A 17,338-nucleotide genomic window follows, 5' to 3' on the forward strand; every position below is an offset into this window, starting at 1 on the left:
GTCCAAAACCAATTTAAGGCAACGCATGGTGTTGCATAGAGCCATGGCTACATGGAAAACCCTTCTATCTCAAATTACCCAAGCAAACAGCAAAATCAGCATTAAAAAACATACAATAAAACAACATCTTACAAGACCCCTCCCCTCACCTAGATAACTTGTATGTCCATTTAAAGTCATGTTTTTTTCTGAGTGTTTTGTCTGCACAGGACCTTTTGTATTTCTATATTTTTTTTTAAATGGATGTAGTTTTGTTCTTGTCTATTAATGTTCTGTATTATGTCATGTTTTGTGTTGGACCCCAGGAAAAGTAGCTGCTGCTTTTGCAACAGCTAATGGGGATCCTTATAAAACACCAAATACACATGGTGTACACCATCCAACAAAATGCTCACTTGCAGGTTCCTTCTTGACAATGCAACAACCATACGAAATAATACAATATGTAATATGAACATAAAGTAAATGGCTCAGTAGAATATAAGTAACATTTTAGCATAATTATAATACAGAAAGGCACACTTTATAATTACATAATTACAAGTGTTTTGGGGTAGGGGGGTTGCGGGAAAAGTGTTTAGACAGTCAGAATTGCATGTGTCTGTCTACGTGTCTTTCTGCCGGTTTCTGTGTGTTTGTGACCAACTGACCAGTTATGTTTTATATTTTCTCAGAGAGAATGTCCAAGAGAGGCAAAACTAACTGTGTTGTTATAAAAGGGTCATAATTTAATTAATAGTAATTTTAGAGAGAAAGGGAGGCAACAAGTGGCCTTCTCACCCTTCGCCACACAATGAGGGAATTCGATTAAGCTGAACTGTGGTGTACCGGGCTATGGCGTGAATCATCAGAAGCGGTGAGGGAGGAGCGCTTTCCAAATCGAACAGTGCGCTGCTGGGTCATGTTATCAAAAACGCAGCATGATGCATCGCTCAGAAACATACATATATTTTCATTAAAATATAGTTTTGTTTTCATTGTCTGATAAAGGTAGATAAAGCATGCTTATCACTTATTACTTTTACATGTGAAAACACAGAATCCTACTCATTACTCTACATACTTAACCTACATCACTTTTGTTTTGAGGCGACTTCGTTGCCTGCCAAAACGGGGACCCTGGCTCATTGCCCGGAGGCAGCCCGGTTCCAAAACGAACGCGACCAACGCTAACCAAGTTCAACCTGGGAAGGTCCTCGGCATTAATCGAATCCTCTCCATGCTCTTCTGGACGGCAATTTTGACGTTGACGTCAACACAGCAATGGCGGATGCAGTGGAGGAAGTTCTTGAAGGCAGCTGGTAAGATTAAATATAATTGTCACTGTTGTCAGAGATACTTATGACATCAGTTGAATCAGTATTTTCATAATATAAAACAATATTTGTTAGCTACGTTACATCTGGGAAAAGTAGGTTGCCGTTCTGGGGTGATGATGGTTTTGGACTGTATCGATTAGCTACTAGCCGAAGATCGAGCGATGCTCTCATCTGAAACAGCCCAGCTAACGTTTCGTTAGTCTAGGTAGGCTTTCACAAGAAAGTAGCTAGGCAATTCGATAACCATTGTTTGCAATACTAGCTAGCTACAACAACAACTAGTGTTGTCATTCCTGAGCGACACTGCTGGTATTGTTTAGGATTTTGATGTAAATGTTGCTAACGTTAGCTAGCTAGCTGTAGACTCGAGAGGTTGTGGCTTAATTATTTTTTTTTCTATTGTCAACAGTAGCCACTCATCCCCTATCACCAAAGTTGTCCTAATGGCTGTGAAGTGAGGTTCTGGCTGCCACAGTATCTGTGCGTTATGCCGCGTTCAAAACAACTGGGAACTCAGAAATCTCCGATTTTAGTGCGTTTAAAACAACTGGGAACTCGGGGAAAAAAAGAACTCCGACTGAGGATTTGTTTCGAACGTGACGTCGGAAACTCGGGCATCTTTATAGAGCTATGACATTCCAACCTGAAGATCACCGACGTCATGATTTGACCTCTGTTATTTCCGAGTTTCTAGTTGTCTTGAAAGCAGCTAGAGATGTCGACGCTGAATGTGTATGACGTGTCTGGTCTCTGACGCCCACGAAGTTCCGATTCAAACTCCCATTAGACAGCTCTGCTGGAGTTTTGCTCCCATTACGGCTGGTATGTACTTCCAAAAAAGGTATACATTTTGGGCTTCCGAGTGGCGCAGTCTAAGGCACTGCATCTCAGTGCAAGAGGTCAGTCCCTGGTTCGAATCCAGGCTGTACCACATCCGTCCATGTTTGGGAGTCCCATTGGGTGGCACACAATTGGCCCAGCGTCGTCCGGGTTTGGCCGGGGTAGGCCATCATTGTAAATAAGAATTGTTCTTAACTGACTGTTGAAGACTTCTGACCTGTGTGGCAGTAATGAGTGAAGTCTGGCAGCAATTGGAGGTGCAAAATAGGTTGGGTTTTTTTCGGTTACTTTATACTTTTTTTTGGAAGTACATACGTAATGGGCACTAAATTAAGATGGTTGCTCAGTGATACTCTATATTTGGTGAATAACGAATGTATTTCTACATTATAATGCATGCAGAGCTGTCCAATTTATTTTGAATTGAAGCTTCCTCTGCGTTGCGCCACGTTCAAAACAACTGGGAACTCGGAAAAAAACAAGCCTGACTGGGGGAAAAATCCAACTCGGTCCTCTTTCTAGAGCTCTGAATTCCTGACCTGAAGATCACTGATGTCATGATTTGTCCTCGTATTTTTCAGAGTTCCCAAATGTTCTGAATGCGGCATTAGAGACCAGACATGTCATACTCATCGTCGACATCTCTAACATGCTGACCACACCGCTCGCGTCGTAAAATAAATTTACCAATGCATGTTATTCAATCATTGCATCCACCCTGCTTGTTCGCGTCTGCGTAGCCAAGCGCTAAAATAGAACTTGGTTCTAATTGTGACGCATGATGCACTGAAAGTCCCGCCTCTCCCATCTCCTCATTGGTTTTGAGGAGCATATACCCACGTGGGTGATTGAAAGATTAACTGAGGTTCACACTCCAGTCCAGGTGGTGGGGGTGATGCACCTTAAAGTCTGTTGTCAACCGCCATATAAGTCCAAAGAAGAAGAAGAAGGAAGAGAGATTACTAGAAAATAACTTGGTTTACCCTTTTATCTGGGGATTAATTGTCAGAGTAGAGGACCTTGTGCATTTCAGGTAAAATAACAACCCAATGTTTATATCCCAAGACAAATTAGCTAGCAACAGCAAGCTAGCTAGCTAAATGTCCATGAATGTTTCATGTGTTTCAACCTATCCCCAAATTAATATAGTTGGTTTTGATATTTCAACCTGCGTGTCCTGATTGCGTCTGGTGTGGGTGGACAAAATGAACATGCGGTCTGGTCACATGTAACGCACAGATACTGGGGAGTGTTTTATGCCTGTGGAGCTGTTCCTGATCCAGCTAAACATCAGTCAAATCACATTTTTATGCAGGGCGATATGTATCAAATATAATTTCATGATATTTTTGACGGTATGACAGTATTTTATGTGTTTGAATAATGTTCTAGGTATGCTTTCTAGGTATCTAATTTCCCCAGGCAGGATCACACATCAATTATAGTGATTTCAATGGGCCTTTCTCCATTTATACTGTTCAATCCAGCTCGAAGCAAAAATTATTTTCTGCATTTCCTGCACTTATCATTTTCACATTGTACCACGCAGCATGGTATGGGCAAAACATCTAGGACTAGTTAATTGGTGGAATCGTGGAAATATAGTGATTATAATTCTATACTTGGAATGTAGTGGGAGAAGCACCTTTTAATTTTTTTTATTTTACCTTTATTTAACCAGGCAAGTCAACCTTCTGGTTACTAGTCCAACGCTCTAACCACTAGGCTACCCTGCCGCCTTGAGTACATTGTTGTTTGACAACGAATGACTGAATAAGCCAAAGTGGAACCAAAGTGTTGGTCAGTGTTTCCAGGTGACCCTAATTATGTTACATTACATGATTTCTTATGTCATATAGCTAACTAGCTAACCAACATATTCATGCTTACCTATTCCTCTCTGATAAGCATTTTTGTACAACAGTATCTTATCTAGGCCTGCACTGGTACCAGGCCGTATTAGCTAACTAGCTACGTATATTTAGCAAGCTAGCTTGCCAGCTAACTAGCGATTAGCATTAACACAATTTATTTTTCCCAACACCTTGCTAAGAAAATAAACTAGATGACAGTAGTTTGGAGACAGTAAAATACTGAATACAGTGTGATTCTAGAAGGCTTGTGGAAAGCAGCAGGTCACCGACATTGTTGCATCCATCTGACCATGCGGAGTGAACGGCAAGAAAGTGCTGGTGGCTCTGGTCGAGTACCTGCTCTCTCCTTGAGTGATGCAGGGCTTGGTGTGGTTAGCAGCATGCAGTAGGAGAGGGGGAGAAATGACTCAAGTAGCAAACGGAAGTAAACTATAAAAACTCACTGCGCTGGAGTTGCATATGACATTTAACAAACCAAACATTCAAATACAGTTATAGAAGGTAAAGTAAAAACTGAAACCAGTTCTTGAATCAATACTGGTATATATTAAAATATGGTGTACTGCTCAGCCCTTATCCGAACAATGACCTTCATCAGCTTGGTCAGGAATCAGGATAGTGTAAAGACAGGCTGCTAAATGTGTTCCTCTTGTCATTATAGTAAAGTGAAGGACATTCCAACAAGCTCTGTATATGTGTCAACCAGCGTACTGTAGGCAAATGATGCCATTCATTTTCCCCATTGATAGATGCTAACTACCTTGAGCGCCTATTGATGGAGGCATCTTCTCCCCAGGGGACTTTAGTTAAGAGCCCGACACTCAGTCTGTATGTGAACATGCATTTCTTACGGTACGGTTTTGGAAACATTGTTAGCAAAAAAAATAGTAGCCTCGAGCACTCTCTAGGGTAGCACCATGGTGTAGCCGGAGGACAGCTATTTTCCATCCTCCTCTGAAACGGGGAAAGAAATACTTGTTCTAATGATTACACCCCAGATCAGCTAGATGCAGGTAAGAGTGTGCAAGGTGGTATTACCCCATACCCCTGTACATTGACTTGGTACTGGTAGCCATGTTATTACCCCATACCCCTGTACATTGACTCGGTACTATTAGCCATGTTATTACCCAATACCCCTGTAAATCAAATTTATTTATATAGCCCTTCGTACATCAGCTGATATCTCAAAGTGCTGTACAGAAACCCAGCCTAAAACCCCAAACAGCAAGCAATGCAGGTGTAGAAGCATGGTGGCTAGGAAAAACTCCCTAGAAAGTCCAAAACCTAGGAAGAAACCTAGAGAGGAATCAGGCTATGTGGGGTGGCCAGTCCTCTTCTGGCTGTGCCGGGTGGAGATTATAACAGAACATGGCCAAGATGTTCAAATGTTCATAAATGACCAGCATGGTCGAATAATAATAATAAGGCAGAACAGTTGAAACTGGAGCAGCAGCACGGCCAGGTGGACTGGGGACAGCAAGGAGTCATCATGTCAGGTAGTCCTGAGGCATGGTCCTAGGGCTCAGGTCCTCCGAGTGAGAGAAAGAAAGAGAGAATTAGAGAGAGCACACTTAAATTCACACAGGACACCGAATAGGACCGGAGATGTACTCCAGATATAACAAACTGACCCTAGCCCCCCGACACATAAACTACTGCAGCATAAATACTGGAGGCTGAGACAGGAGGGGTCAGGAGACACTGTGGCCCCACCCGAGGACATCCCCGGACAGGGCCAAACAGGAAGGATATAACCCCACCCACAAAGCACAGCCCCCACACCACTAGAGGGACATCTTCAACCACCAACTCACCACCAATTATTGCTTTTATTATTACGCGTTTTACTTTTTCTATAATTTTTATATTTTGCATCTCTGCATTGTTGTCTCTGTTAGTCTACACCTGTGAAATTGTTTGTGATATAAAATTAAAGGGCTTTATGTTTCTAGAATCGTATCACAATTGAGAATTCATTCACGTTTAGATGGAGAATTTGTCTGTTTTGTCTGCCAGAGCCAGTCTACCTCTGAACAGAACATATAAGGTACTTGGACCTTAGGAAGTAACAGTAGACTCCTTAAGAGAACTTCTTGGGCTACCTTTCACATAGAATGAGCCCTGGTTAATCCATTCATTTCAGTATCCTTCCTTCTGGTCATTATTTATATGGTTACAAAGACACTGTTCATGAGCAGGGAGAACAGAGACACAGTCTATCCGGCAGGAAATCACTGTTGGGAGGGAATCACGAGGACTGGTTGTGTCTGTTGTAACAGGGAGGGAATCATGCTAATAAGGACGGTTGTGTCTGTTGTAACAGGGAGGGAATCATGCTAAAAAGGACAGGTTGTGTCTGTTGTAACAGGGAGGGAATCATGCTAATAAGGACGGGTTGTGTCTGTTGCAACAGGGAGGGAATCATGCTAATAAGGACAGGTTGTGTCTGTTGTAACAGGGAGGGAATCATGCTAATAAGGACAGGTTGTGTCTGTTGTAACAGGGAGGGAATCATGCTAATAAGGACGGGTTGTGTCTGTTGTAACAGGGAGGGAATCATGCTAATAAGGACAGGTTGTGTCTGTTGTAACAGGGAGGGAATCATGCTAATAAGGACGGGTTGTGTCTGTTGTAACAGGGAGGGAATCATGCTAATAAGGACAGGTTGTGTCTGTTGTAACAGGGAGGGAATCATGCTAATAAGGACGGGTTGTGTCTGTTGCAACAGGGAGGGAATCATGCTAATAAGGACAGGTTGTGTCTGTTGTAACAGGGAGGGAATCATGCTAATAAGGACGGGTTGTGTCTAGGGATGTAAAGATTCACAAATCGGTCCCCGATTCAAATGTTTAATACAAGTGCCTGGGTCGGTGAACCCCAAACCGCACTAAGCGTGTAACTACGTTGACAGTCATTGGTCTACAAGTCATTTAAAGCATGCCGAACAACTCCAGGCAATATCAGTAGCCTAGGCAATCTGAGCACTGTGCCCAGCTCCAGTAGCCTAGTCAATCTGAGCACTACACCCAGCTTCAGTAGCCTAGTCAATCTGAGCACTACACCCAGCTCCAGTAGCCTAGTCAATCTGAGCACTACACCCAGCTCCAGTAGCCTAGTCAATCTGAGCACTACACCCAGCTCCAGTAACCTAGTCAATCTGAGCACTACACCCAGCTCCAGTAACCTAGTCAATCTGAGCACTACACCCAGCTCCAGTAACCTAGTCAATCTGAGCACTACACCCAGCTCCAGTAACCTAGTCAATCTGAGCACTACACCCAGCTCCAGTAACCTAGTCAATCTGAGCACTACACCCAGCTCCAGTAACCTAGTCAATCTGAGCACTACACCCAGCTCCAGTAACCTAGTCAATCTGAGCACTACACCCAGCTCCAGTAACCTAGTCAATCTGAGCACTACACCCAGCTCCAGTAACCTAGTCAATCTGAGCACTACACCCAGCTCCAGTAACCTAGTCAATCTGAGCACTACACCCAGCTCCAGTAACCTAGTCAATCTGAGCACTACACCCAGCTCCAGTAACCTAGTCAATCTGAGCACTACACCCAGCTCCAGTAACCTAGTCAATCTGAGCACTACACCCAGCTCCAGTAACCTAGTCAAACTGAGCACTACACCCAGCTCCAGTAGCCTAGTCAATCTGAGCACTACACCCAGCTCCAGTAACCTAGTCAATCTGAGCACTACACCCAGCTCCAGTAACCTAGTCAATCTGAGCACTACACCCAGCTCCAGTAACCTAGTCAATCTGAGCACTACACCCAGCTCCAGTAACCTAGTCAATCTGAGCACTACACCCAGCTCCAGTAACCTAGTCAATCTGAGCACTGTTCCCAACACGCTGACCAATGCCAGGTAGGCGGCCTGTTCCTGATCTTGCACATCTGCGCTGGACCTTAAACATTCAAATGCTAAAATGGCTTGTGTGATATTAGGCTTTATTATACTGAACAAAAATATAAACGCAACGTGCAACATTTTCAAAGATTTTACTGAGTTACAGTTCATGTAAGGAAATCAGTCAATTGAAATAAATGCATTAGGCCCTAATCTATGGATTTCACATGACTGGGCAGGGGCACACCCCCAGAAATACTCCTCAGCACTCCCCTCCCCACTGCTAATTTATTATAATAGTGAAGACATCAAAACTATGATATTAACACATATGGAATCATGTAGTAACCAAAAAAGTGAGATTCTTCAAATACCTGTATATAGCCTCCACATTGACTCTGTACCGGTACCCGCTGTATATAGCCTCCACATTGACTCTGTACCGGTACCCCCTGTATATAGCCTCCACATTGACTCTGTACCGTAACACCCTGTATATAGCCTCCACATTGACTCTGTACCGTAATACCCTGTATATAGCCTCCACATTGACTCTGTACTGTAATACCCTGTATATAGCCTCCACATTGACTCTGTACCGGTACCCCCTGTATATAGCCTCCACATTGACTCTGTACCGGTACCCCCTGTATATAGCCTCCACATTGACTCTGTACCGGTACCCCCTGTATATAGCCTCCACATTGACTCTGTACCGTAACACCCTGTATATAGCCTCCACATTGACTCTGTACCGTAATACCCTGTATATAGCCTCCACATTGACTCTGTACTGTAATACCCTGTATATAGCCTCCACATTGACTCTGTACCGTAATACCCTGTATATAGCCTCCACATTGACTCTGTACCGGTACCCCCTGTATATAGCCTCCACATTGACTCTGTACCGGTACCCCCTGTATATAGCCTCCACATTGACTCTGTACCGGTACCCCCTGTATATAGCCTCCACATTGACTCTGTACCGGTACCCCCTGTATATAGCCTCCACATTGACTCTGTACCGGTACCCCCTGTATATAGCCTCCACATTGACTCTGTACCGGTACCCCCTATATATAGCCTCCACATTGACTCTGTACCGGTACCCCCTGTATATAGCCTCCACATTGACTCTGTAACGGTACCCCCTGTATATAGCCTCCACATTGACTCTGTACCGGTACCCCCTGTATATAGCCTCCACATTGACTCTGTACCGGTACCCCCTGTATATAGCCTCCACATTGACTCTGTACCGTAACACCCTGTATATAGCCTCCACATTGACTCTGTACCAGTACCCCCTGTATATAGCCTCCACATTGACTCTGTACCGTAACTCCCTGTATATAGCCTCCACATTGACTCTGTACCGTAATACCCTGTATATAGCCTCCACATTGACTCTGTACCGTAATACCCTGTATATAGCCTCCAAATTGACTCTGTACCGTAATACCCTGCATATAGCCTCCACATCGACTCTGTACCGTAACACCCTGTATATAGTCTCCACATCGACTCTGTACCGGTACTCCCTGTATAGCCTCCTCATCGACTCTGTATCGTAACACCCTGTACCGTAACACCCTGTATATAGTCTCCACATTGACTCTGTACCGTAATATCCTGTATATAGTCTCCACATTGACTCTGTACTGTAATACCCTGTATATAGCCTCCACATTGACTCTGTACCGTAACACCCTGTATATAGCCTCCACATTGACTCTGTACCGGTACCCCCTGTATATAGCCTCCACGTTGACTCTGTACCGTAACACCCCTGTATATAGCCTCCACATTGACTCTGTACCGTAACACCCTGTATATAGTCTCCACATTGACTCTGTACCGTAATACCCTGTATATAGCCTCCACATTGACTCTGTACCGTAATACCCTGTATATAGCCTCCACATTGACTCTGTACCGTAATACCCTGTATATAGCCTCGCTATTGTTATTTTACTGCTGCTGTTTAATCATGTTACTTTTATTTCTTTTTAGGTATTTTTCTTAACTGCATTGTTGGTTAACCTCTAGCGTCGAGCAACCCCGTATCCGGGAGCGTAATCATAGCCTCAAGCTCATTACCATAACGCAACGTTTCCTATTCATGAAAATCGCAAATGAAATAAATATATTGACACACAAGCTTAGCTTTTTGTTAACAACACTGTCATCTCAGATTTTCAAAATATGCTTTAACCAAAGTATTGATAGCATAGCATTAAGCCTAGCATTCAGCAGGCAACATTTTCACAAAAACAAGAAAAGCATTCAAATGAAATCATTTACCTTTGAAGAACTTTGGATGTTTTCAATGACGAGACTCTCAGTTAGGTAGCAAATGTTCATTTTTTTCCAAAAATATTATTTGTGTAAGAGAAATAGCTCCGTTAAGTTCATCACGTTTGGCTAAGAAAAAAAAAACGAAAATGCAGTCACTTATAATGCCAAACTTTTTTCCAAATTAGCTCCATAATATCGACAGAAACATGGCAAACGTTGTTTAGAATCGATCCTCAAGGTGTTTTTCACATATCTATTCGATAATCTATCAGTGGTGGCAGCTGGCTTCGCATCAGAAGAAAACGGAAAAATACTGCAGCTGAGGATTACGCAATAATTGCGACGGAGGACACCAAGCGACCACCTGGTAAATGTAGTCTCTTATGGTCAATCTTCCAATGATATGCCTACAAATACGTCACAATGCTGCAGACACCTTGGGGAAAACGTGGAAAAGGTAAGCTGACTCCTAGCTCCTCCACAGCCATATAAGGAGTCATTGCCATGAGGCGGTTTCAAAAAATGCGGCACTTCCTGATTGTATTTTTATCTGGGTTTTTTTCTGTAACATCAGTTCTGTGGCACTCACAGACAATATCTTTGCAGTTTTGGAAACGTCAGAGTGTTTTCTTTCCAAAGCTGTCAATTATATGCATAGTCGAGCATCTTTTCGTGACAAAATATCTTGTTTAAAACGGGAACGTTTTTCATCCAAAAATTAAAAGAGCGCCCCCTATATTGAAGAAGTTAAGGGCTTGTAAGTAAGCTTTTCACTGTAATGTCTACACTTGTTGTGTTCGGCGCATGTGACATACGATTTGGTCTACTGTACAGTATCTAGGGTTAGATCTACTATACAGTACCTGAGCTTTGTGCTAATGTTTACTTGCACATATTATGCAGTGTCTGTATTTCCCATCTGCCCATTTCCCAGGTCTGTCTGTCTGTCTGCTTTATGTAACAGAAGAGCGGAGTCCCTGGGCAGCAGGCAGGTTGAACAATGACCTCCATGTCACTGTTCATCCTGCTTTGTAGTGGATTGGAGAGGGGAAAAAGATACCGCTATTTCTCCTCTGGGCAGATGGATGGAGCAATATTATTATTCATATTATTGTTATTATTCATGTTATATTATTCATATATTTTTTTAAATTAATATTCACGTTTTTATTGTTATTATTCAGCCTACAAAATTTTTTTTTAAATGTATATAATAATAAAAAGAGTAAATCAAAAATGAAGGAAAAAAAAAAAATTAAAAAAAAGTTAAGTCTCAAGCTAGGATTACATTTGCGGAATATATCTGAGAAACGAAAGATGATTTAATTACTACGATGTTTGACAATATATTTTCCATGTAATAGGTTGAAGTATGCTGTGACAGTGGCTTTAGTCTCAGTCCCTTCCTCAGTACTATCCTAATGCAGCAGAATAGAAACGGTAGGCTTTATTGCCTTCCTGTTTTTAAAATGGTCTCCTCTTGCTCTGTAGAGCAATCTGCTTCTTTATAGCTTTTGTAGTGATTCATATGTTGATGATGTGACGAATATTTGCTGGTCGGTGGTGTGTAATGAGGAGCAACCAGCCACTGCACTTGACGCATTTATGAAATTGCTTATCCCAGTTACTAATAAGCATGAACCCATTAAGAAAATTACTGTAAAAACTGTTAAATCCCTGTGGATTGATGAGGAATTGAAAAATTGTATGGTTGAGAGGAATGAGGCAAAAGGTATTGCAATTAAGTCTGGCAGCCCAACTGATTGGCAAATGTACTGCAAATTAAGAAGTGATGTGACAAAACTAAATAAAAAGAAACCATACTATGAAACAAAGATGAATGATAGTAAAAAGCTTTGGAGCACCTTAAATGACATTTTGGGCGAAAAAAGCCAACTCTGCTCCATCATTCATTGAATCAGATGGATAATTTATCACAAAACCCACTGATATTGCTAACTACTTTAATTTTTTTTTTCATTGGCAAGATTAACAAACTTAGGGATGACACGCCAGCAACAAACACTGACACTACACATCCAAGTATATCGGACCAAATTATGGAATACAAGAATTGTACATTTGAGTTCAGTAAAGTCTGTGGAAGAGGTGAAAAAATCATTGTTGTCTATCAACAATGACAAGCCACCGGGGTCTGACAATCTGGATGGAAAATGTTTGAGTATAATAGTGGACGATATTGCCACTCCTATTTGCCATATCTTCAATTTAAGCCTTCTAGAGAGCATGTGCCCTCAGGCCTGGAGGGAAGCGAAAGTCATTCCGCTACCTAAGAATAGTAAAGCCCCTTTACTGGCTCAAATAGCCGACCAATCACCCTGTTACCAACTCTTAGTAAACTTCTGGGGAAAATTGTGTTTTACCAGATACAATGCTAACAGACTTTCAGCACGCATATAGGGAAGGACATTTAACAACTGATGATTGGCTGAGAGAAATTGATGATAAAAAGATTGTGGGGCTGTCTTCAGTGCAGCTTTTGACATTATCGATCATAGTCTGCTAATTGAAAAACGTATGTGTTATGGCTTTACACCCCCTGCTATAATGTGGATAAAGAGTTACCTGTCTAACAGAACACAGAGGGTGTTCTTTAATGGAAGCCTCTCAAACATAATCCAGTTAGAATCAGGAATTCCCCAGGGTAGCTGTTTAGGCCCCTTGCATTTTTCATTCTTTACTAATGACATGCCACTGGCTTTGAGTAAAGCCAGTGTGTCTATGTATAGAGATGACTCAACACTTTACACCTCAGCTACTACAGCGACTGAAATGACTGCAACACTCAACAAAGAGCTGCAGTTACTTTCAGAGTGGGTGGCAAGCAATAAATTAGTCCTAAATATTTCCAAAACTAAAATCATTGTATTTGGGACAAATCATTCACTAAACCCTAAACCTCAACTACATCTTGTAATGAATAATGTGGAAATTGAGCAAATTGAGGAGACTAAACTTCTTGGATTAACCCTGGATTGTAAACTGTCATGGTCAAAACATATTGATGCAGTAGTAGCTAAGATGGGGAGAAGTCTGTCCATAATAAAGCGATGCTCTGCCTTCTTAACAACATTATCAACAAGACAGGTTCTACAGGTCCTAGTTTCTACCTTATTAACAACACTATCAACAAGGCAGGACCTACAGGCCCTAGTTTCTACCTTCTTAACAACACTATCAACAAGGCAGGTCCTACAAGCCCTAGTTTCTACCTTCTTAATAACACTATCAACAAGGCAGGTCCTACAGGCCCTGGTTTTGTCACACCTGGACTACTTACTGTTCAGTCATGTGGTCAGGTGCCACAAAGAGAGACTTAGGAAAATTGCAATTGACTCAGAACAGGGCAGCACGGCTGGCCCTAAAAGTACACGGAGAGCTAATATTAATGACATGCATGTCAATCTCTCCTGGCTCAAAGTGGAAGAGAGATTGACTACTTGTTTTTGTAAGAAGTGTTGACATGTTGAATGTACAAAGCTGTTTGTTTAATCCACTAGTACACAGGTCAGACACCCATACATATGCCACCAGAGGTCTCTTCACAGTTCCCAAGTCCAGAACAGACTATGGGAGGCGCACAGTACTACATAGAGCCATGACTACATGGAACTCTATTCCACAGTACTACATAGAGCCATGACTACATGGAACTCTATTCCACAGTACTACATAGAACCATGACTACATGGAACTCTATTCCACAGTACTACATAGAACCATGACTACATGGAACTCTATTCCACATCAGGTAACTGATGCAGCAGTAGAATCAGATTTAAAAACAGGTAAAAATACACCTTATGGAACAGGGAGGGAATCACACGTAGTGTGTTGTGAATTCTGCAATGAATGTATTGTAATGTTTTTAAAAAATTATAAAATGCCTACGTTTTGTCGAACACCAGGAAGAGTTGTGGGGATCCGTAATAAATACAAATACCTATCAGATTCCAACACCTATTAGTTACTGCAGACCATATTTGATACAGGAAGTCAATGTAGCCTACTGTTTCTAGCCTAGCCTTACTACTGCTAGGGTCAGGCAGCCTGGAAACCATGGTAACAGCAGGGGACTTTGACCACTCTCCTCTTGTTCTGTTGAGCAATCTGATTCTTTTGAGCTGCTTACCTATCGTATTATCAGATTCCAACACCTATCAGATACTATATGAAAGAGATCCCACCAATCTCTTGTCATCTCTTTTAATGTGACGGTAGTAAAGTGTTTATCTGTTGGCTAGCAGTGGGACAGACACATGCTGTAAACTGAATGTTCAGGTTGTGGCTGATGCTTTGATTTACATTGGAATGTGTTTGATGCTCAGTGGTGACAGAAATAGACTCGTCCTCGTGACATTTGAAAAAGCCCTGTATACAGATGAAACAGTAGTCAAACAAATAGCATATCAGTATTGAAGTGTTATTGACGTTGCTGAAAAATGTAGGATTTAAACAGTTCAACAGTGTTTGTCTCTCTGACCTTTCCTTTGTTGCTGTCTAACCTGTCCTGTCTTGTTCCCTGAGCTGTCCTGTCATGCTTTCTGAGCTGTCCTGTCATGCTTTCTGAGCTGTCCTGTCTGGGTCTCTGTCCTGTCTTGTTCTGTGACCTGTCTTGTTCTGTGTCCTGACCAGTCTTGTTCTGTGGCCTGACCTGTCTTGTTCTGTGTCCTGTGACCTGTCTTCTGTGTCCTGTGTCCTGTGACCTGTCTTCTGTGTCCTGTCTTGTTCTGTGTCCTGTCTTGTTCTGTGTTCTGTGTCCTGTCTTGTTCTGTGTCCTTCCCTGTCTTGTTCTGTGACCTGTCTTGCTTTATGACCTGTCCTGTCTTGATCTCTGAGCGGACCTGTCTTGATCTCTGAGCGGACCTGTCTTGATCTCTGAGCGGACCTGTCTTGATCTCTGAGCGGACCTGTCTTGTTCTCTGAGCGGACCTGTCTTGTTCTCTGAGCTGACCTGTGTTGCTGTCTGACCTGTCTTGTTCTCTGAGCTGACCTGTCTTGTTCTGTGACCTGTCTTGTTTTGTGACCTGTTTTCTCTTGCTTTATGACCTGTCCTGTCTTGTTCTCTGAGCTGTCCTGTGTTGCTGTCTGACCTGTCTTGTTCTCTGAGCTGACCTGTCTTGTTCTCTGAGCTGACCTGTCTTGTTCTCTGAGCTGACCTGTCTTGTTCTCTGAGCTGACCTGTCTTGTTCTCTGAGCTGACCTGTCTTGTTCTCTGAGCTGACCTGTCTTGTTCTTTGAGCTGACCTGTCTTGTTCTCTGCGCTGACCTGTCTTGTTCTCTGCGCTGACCTGTCTTGTTCTCTGCGCTGACCTGTCTTGTTCTCTGAGCTGACCTGTCTTGTTCTCTGCGCTGACCTGTCTTGTTCTCTGCGCTGACCTGTCTTGTTCTCTGAGCTGACCGGTCTTGTTCTCTGCGCTGACCTGTGTTGCTGTCTGACCTGTCCTGTTCTCTAACCTTGTTCTTTGTCCTGTCTTGCAACATTGCCCTAAAAAATGTGTGTTTTATAGGCGTTAGATGTCGTTCTGATAGTGTTGCTGTTTCTCTGTCCTGCAGGGATCAGGATCTGGCTGAGGCCCTGGACTCTGGAGGCTCTGACCTGGAGCTAGAGATGGACATACAGGGGGAGCTGGGGTTGGGGGGAGGGCTGGGGCTGGATGGGGAAGAGGCCGGGGAGGTTATTCGAGTCCAGGAGCTACCAGCCCAGCAGAGAGCCAAGCTGTGGAAGGTGAGCGAGGTCAGGGTTCGTGGGTTCGGCCTACCGTAACAGAGGCGGAGGAATTAGACTAGGGATAGAATGGGTGGGGGTGGGGGTGGTCAGGGTGAGGGACTAGGGAGGGGGTGGTCAGGGTGAGGGACTAGGGGGGGGGTGGTCAGGGTGAGGGACTAGGGAGGGGGTGGTCAGGGTGAGGGACTAGGGCGGCGTGGGACTTGATTTTATATATTTTTTTCCTGTAAAGCACGTTGAGTTGCTTTCCATGTCTGAAATGTGCTGTATAAATAAAGCTTGATTTGATTTGATTAGGGATGAGATGGGACTAGGAATGGGGTGGGACTAAGGAAGGGGATGGGGGGTCAGAGGGTGAGGGACTAGGGAAGGAGTGTGACTAGGGAGGGGGTGGGGGGGTCAGAGGGTAAGGGACCAGGGAGGGGGGTAAGGGGGTTCAGAGGGTTGAGGGTCCAGGGAGGGGGGGTGCAACTAGGGAGGGGGTTGGGGAGGTGAGGGGGGGGGGGGGGGGGGTCAGAGGGTGAGGGACTAGGTAGAGAGGGTCAGAGGGTGAGTGTCCAGGGAGGGGGTGAGGGACTAGGGAGGGGGGTAGAGGGGTCAGAGGGTGAGGGAGGGGGGTCAGAGGGTGAGGGACTAGGGAGGGGTGTAGAAGGATCAGAGGGTGGTGTCCAGGGAGGGGGGGTCAGAGGGTGAGGGAGGGACTAGGGAAGGGGTGTGACTAGGGAGGGGTCAGAGGGTGAGGGACTAGGTAGGGAGGGTCAGAGGGTGAGGGACTAGGGAGGGGGGACATCTCTAATCTGTTTAGCTGATAATTGGTTTGTTGACCCCCAACGTTAGCAGACACCACTCCACTGTTGATTAGCTGCTCAATGAGAAGAACAGAAGACTAGCATAGCATATCTCATAGCTAGAGCCAGGAGGTATACCTGACTGGGAACAACTCTGAGCCATCAGTGGTTCTCAGTAGTTTCCCAGTCTGTCTCCTCCTGTGTGTTGGGGTAACTGTCAGCTACCAACTGACGATCTGGTCCTGTCTGTCAGCTCCCAACTGACGATCTGGTCACGTCTGTCAGCTCCCAACTGACGATCTGGTCCCGTCTGTCAGCTCCCAACTGACGATCTGGTCCCGTCTGTCAGCTCCCAACTGACGATCTGGTCCCGTCTGTCAGCTCCCAACTGACGATCTGGTCCCGTCTGTCAGCTCCCAACTGACGATCTGGTCCCGTCTGTCAGCTACCAACTGACGATCTGGTCCCGTCTGTCAGCTACCAACTGACGATCTGGTCCCGTCTGTCAGCTACCAACTGACGATCTGGTCCCGTCTGTCAGCTACCAACTGACGATCTGGTCCCGTCTGTCAGCTACCAACTGACGATCTGGTCCCGTCTGTCAGC

General features: G+C 44.0%; 1 protein-coding gene across 7 annotated transcripts in view; it reads left to right on the forward strand.

The window, feature by feature from the left end:
• Positions 1-1,089: 1,089 nt before the first annotated feature.
• The window catches only part of tbc1d23 (TBC1 domain family, member 23), a 65,949-nt gene continuing 49,700 nt past the window's right edge, over positions 1,090-17,338 (forward strand). For 2 of the 7 annotated variants that reach the window (XM_036977160.2, XM_036977245.2), the window contains exons 1-2: positions 1,165-1,301; positions 15,773-15,944. In XM_036977160.2, coding sequence (XP_036833055.1) covers positions 1,264-1,301; positions 15,773-15,944 — 210 coding nt within the window. In that variant the 5' untranslated portion in view covers positions 1,165-1,263. Of the gene's footprint in view, positions 1,302-3,840; positions 3,974-15,772; positions 15,945-17,338 lie in introns of those variants that run through there. The other 5 variants (XM_090220289.1, XM_090219373.1, XM_036977209.2 and 2 more) reach the window with 5 other exon arrangements.

This window comes from Oncorhynchus mykiss, chromosome 1 (genome assembly GCF_057628025.1).
Source record: "Oncorhynchus mykiss isolate SJ-2025 chromosome 1, ASM5762802v1, whole genome shotgun sequence".
Lineage (NCBI taxonomy): Eukaryota > Metazoa > Chordata > Actinopteri > Salmoniformes > Salmonidae > Oncorhynchus > Oncorhynchus mykiss.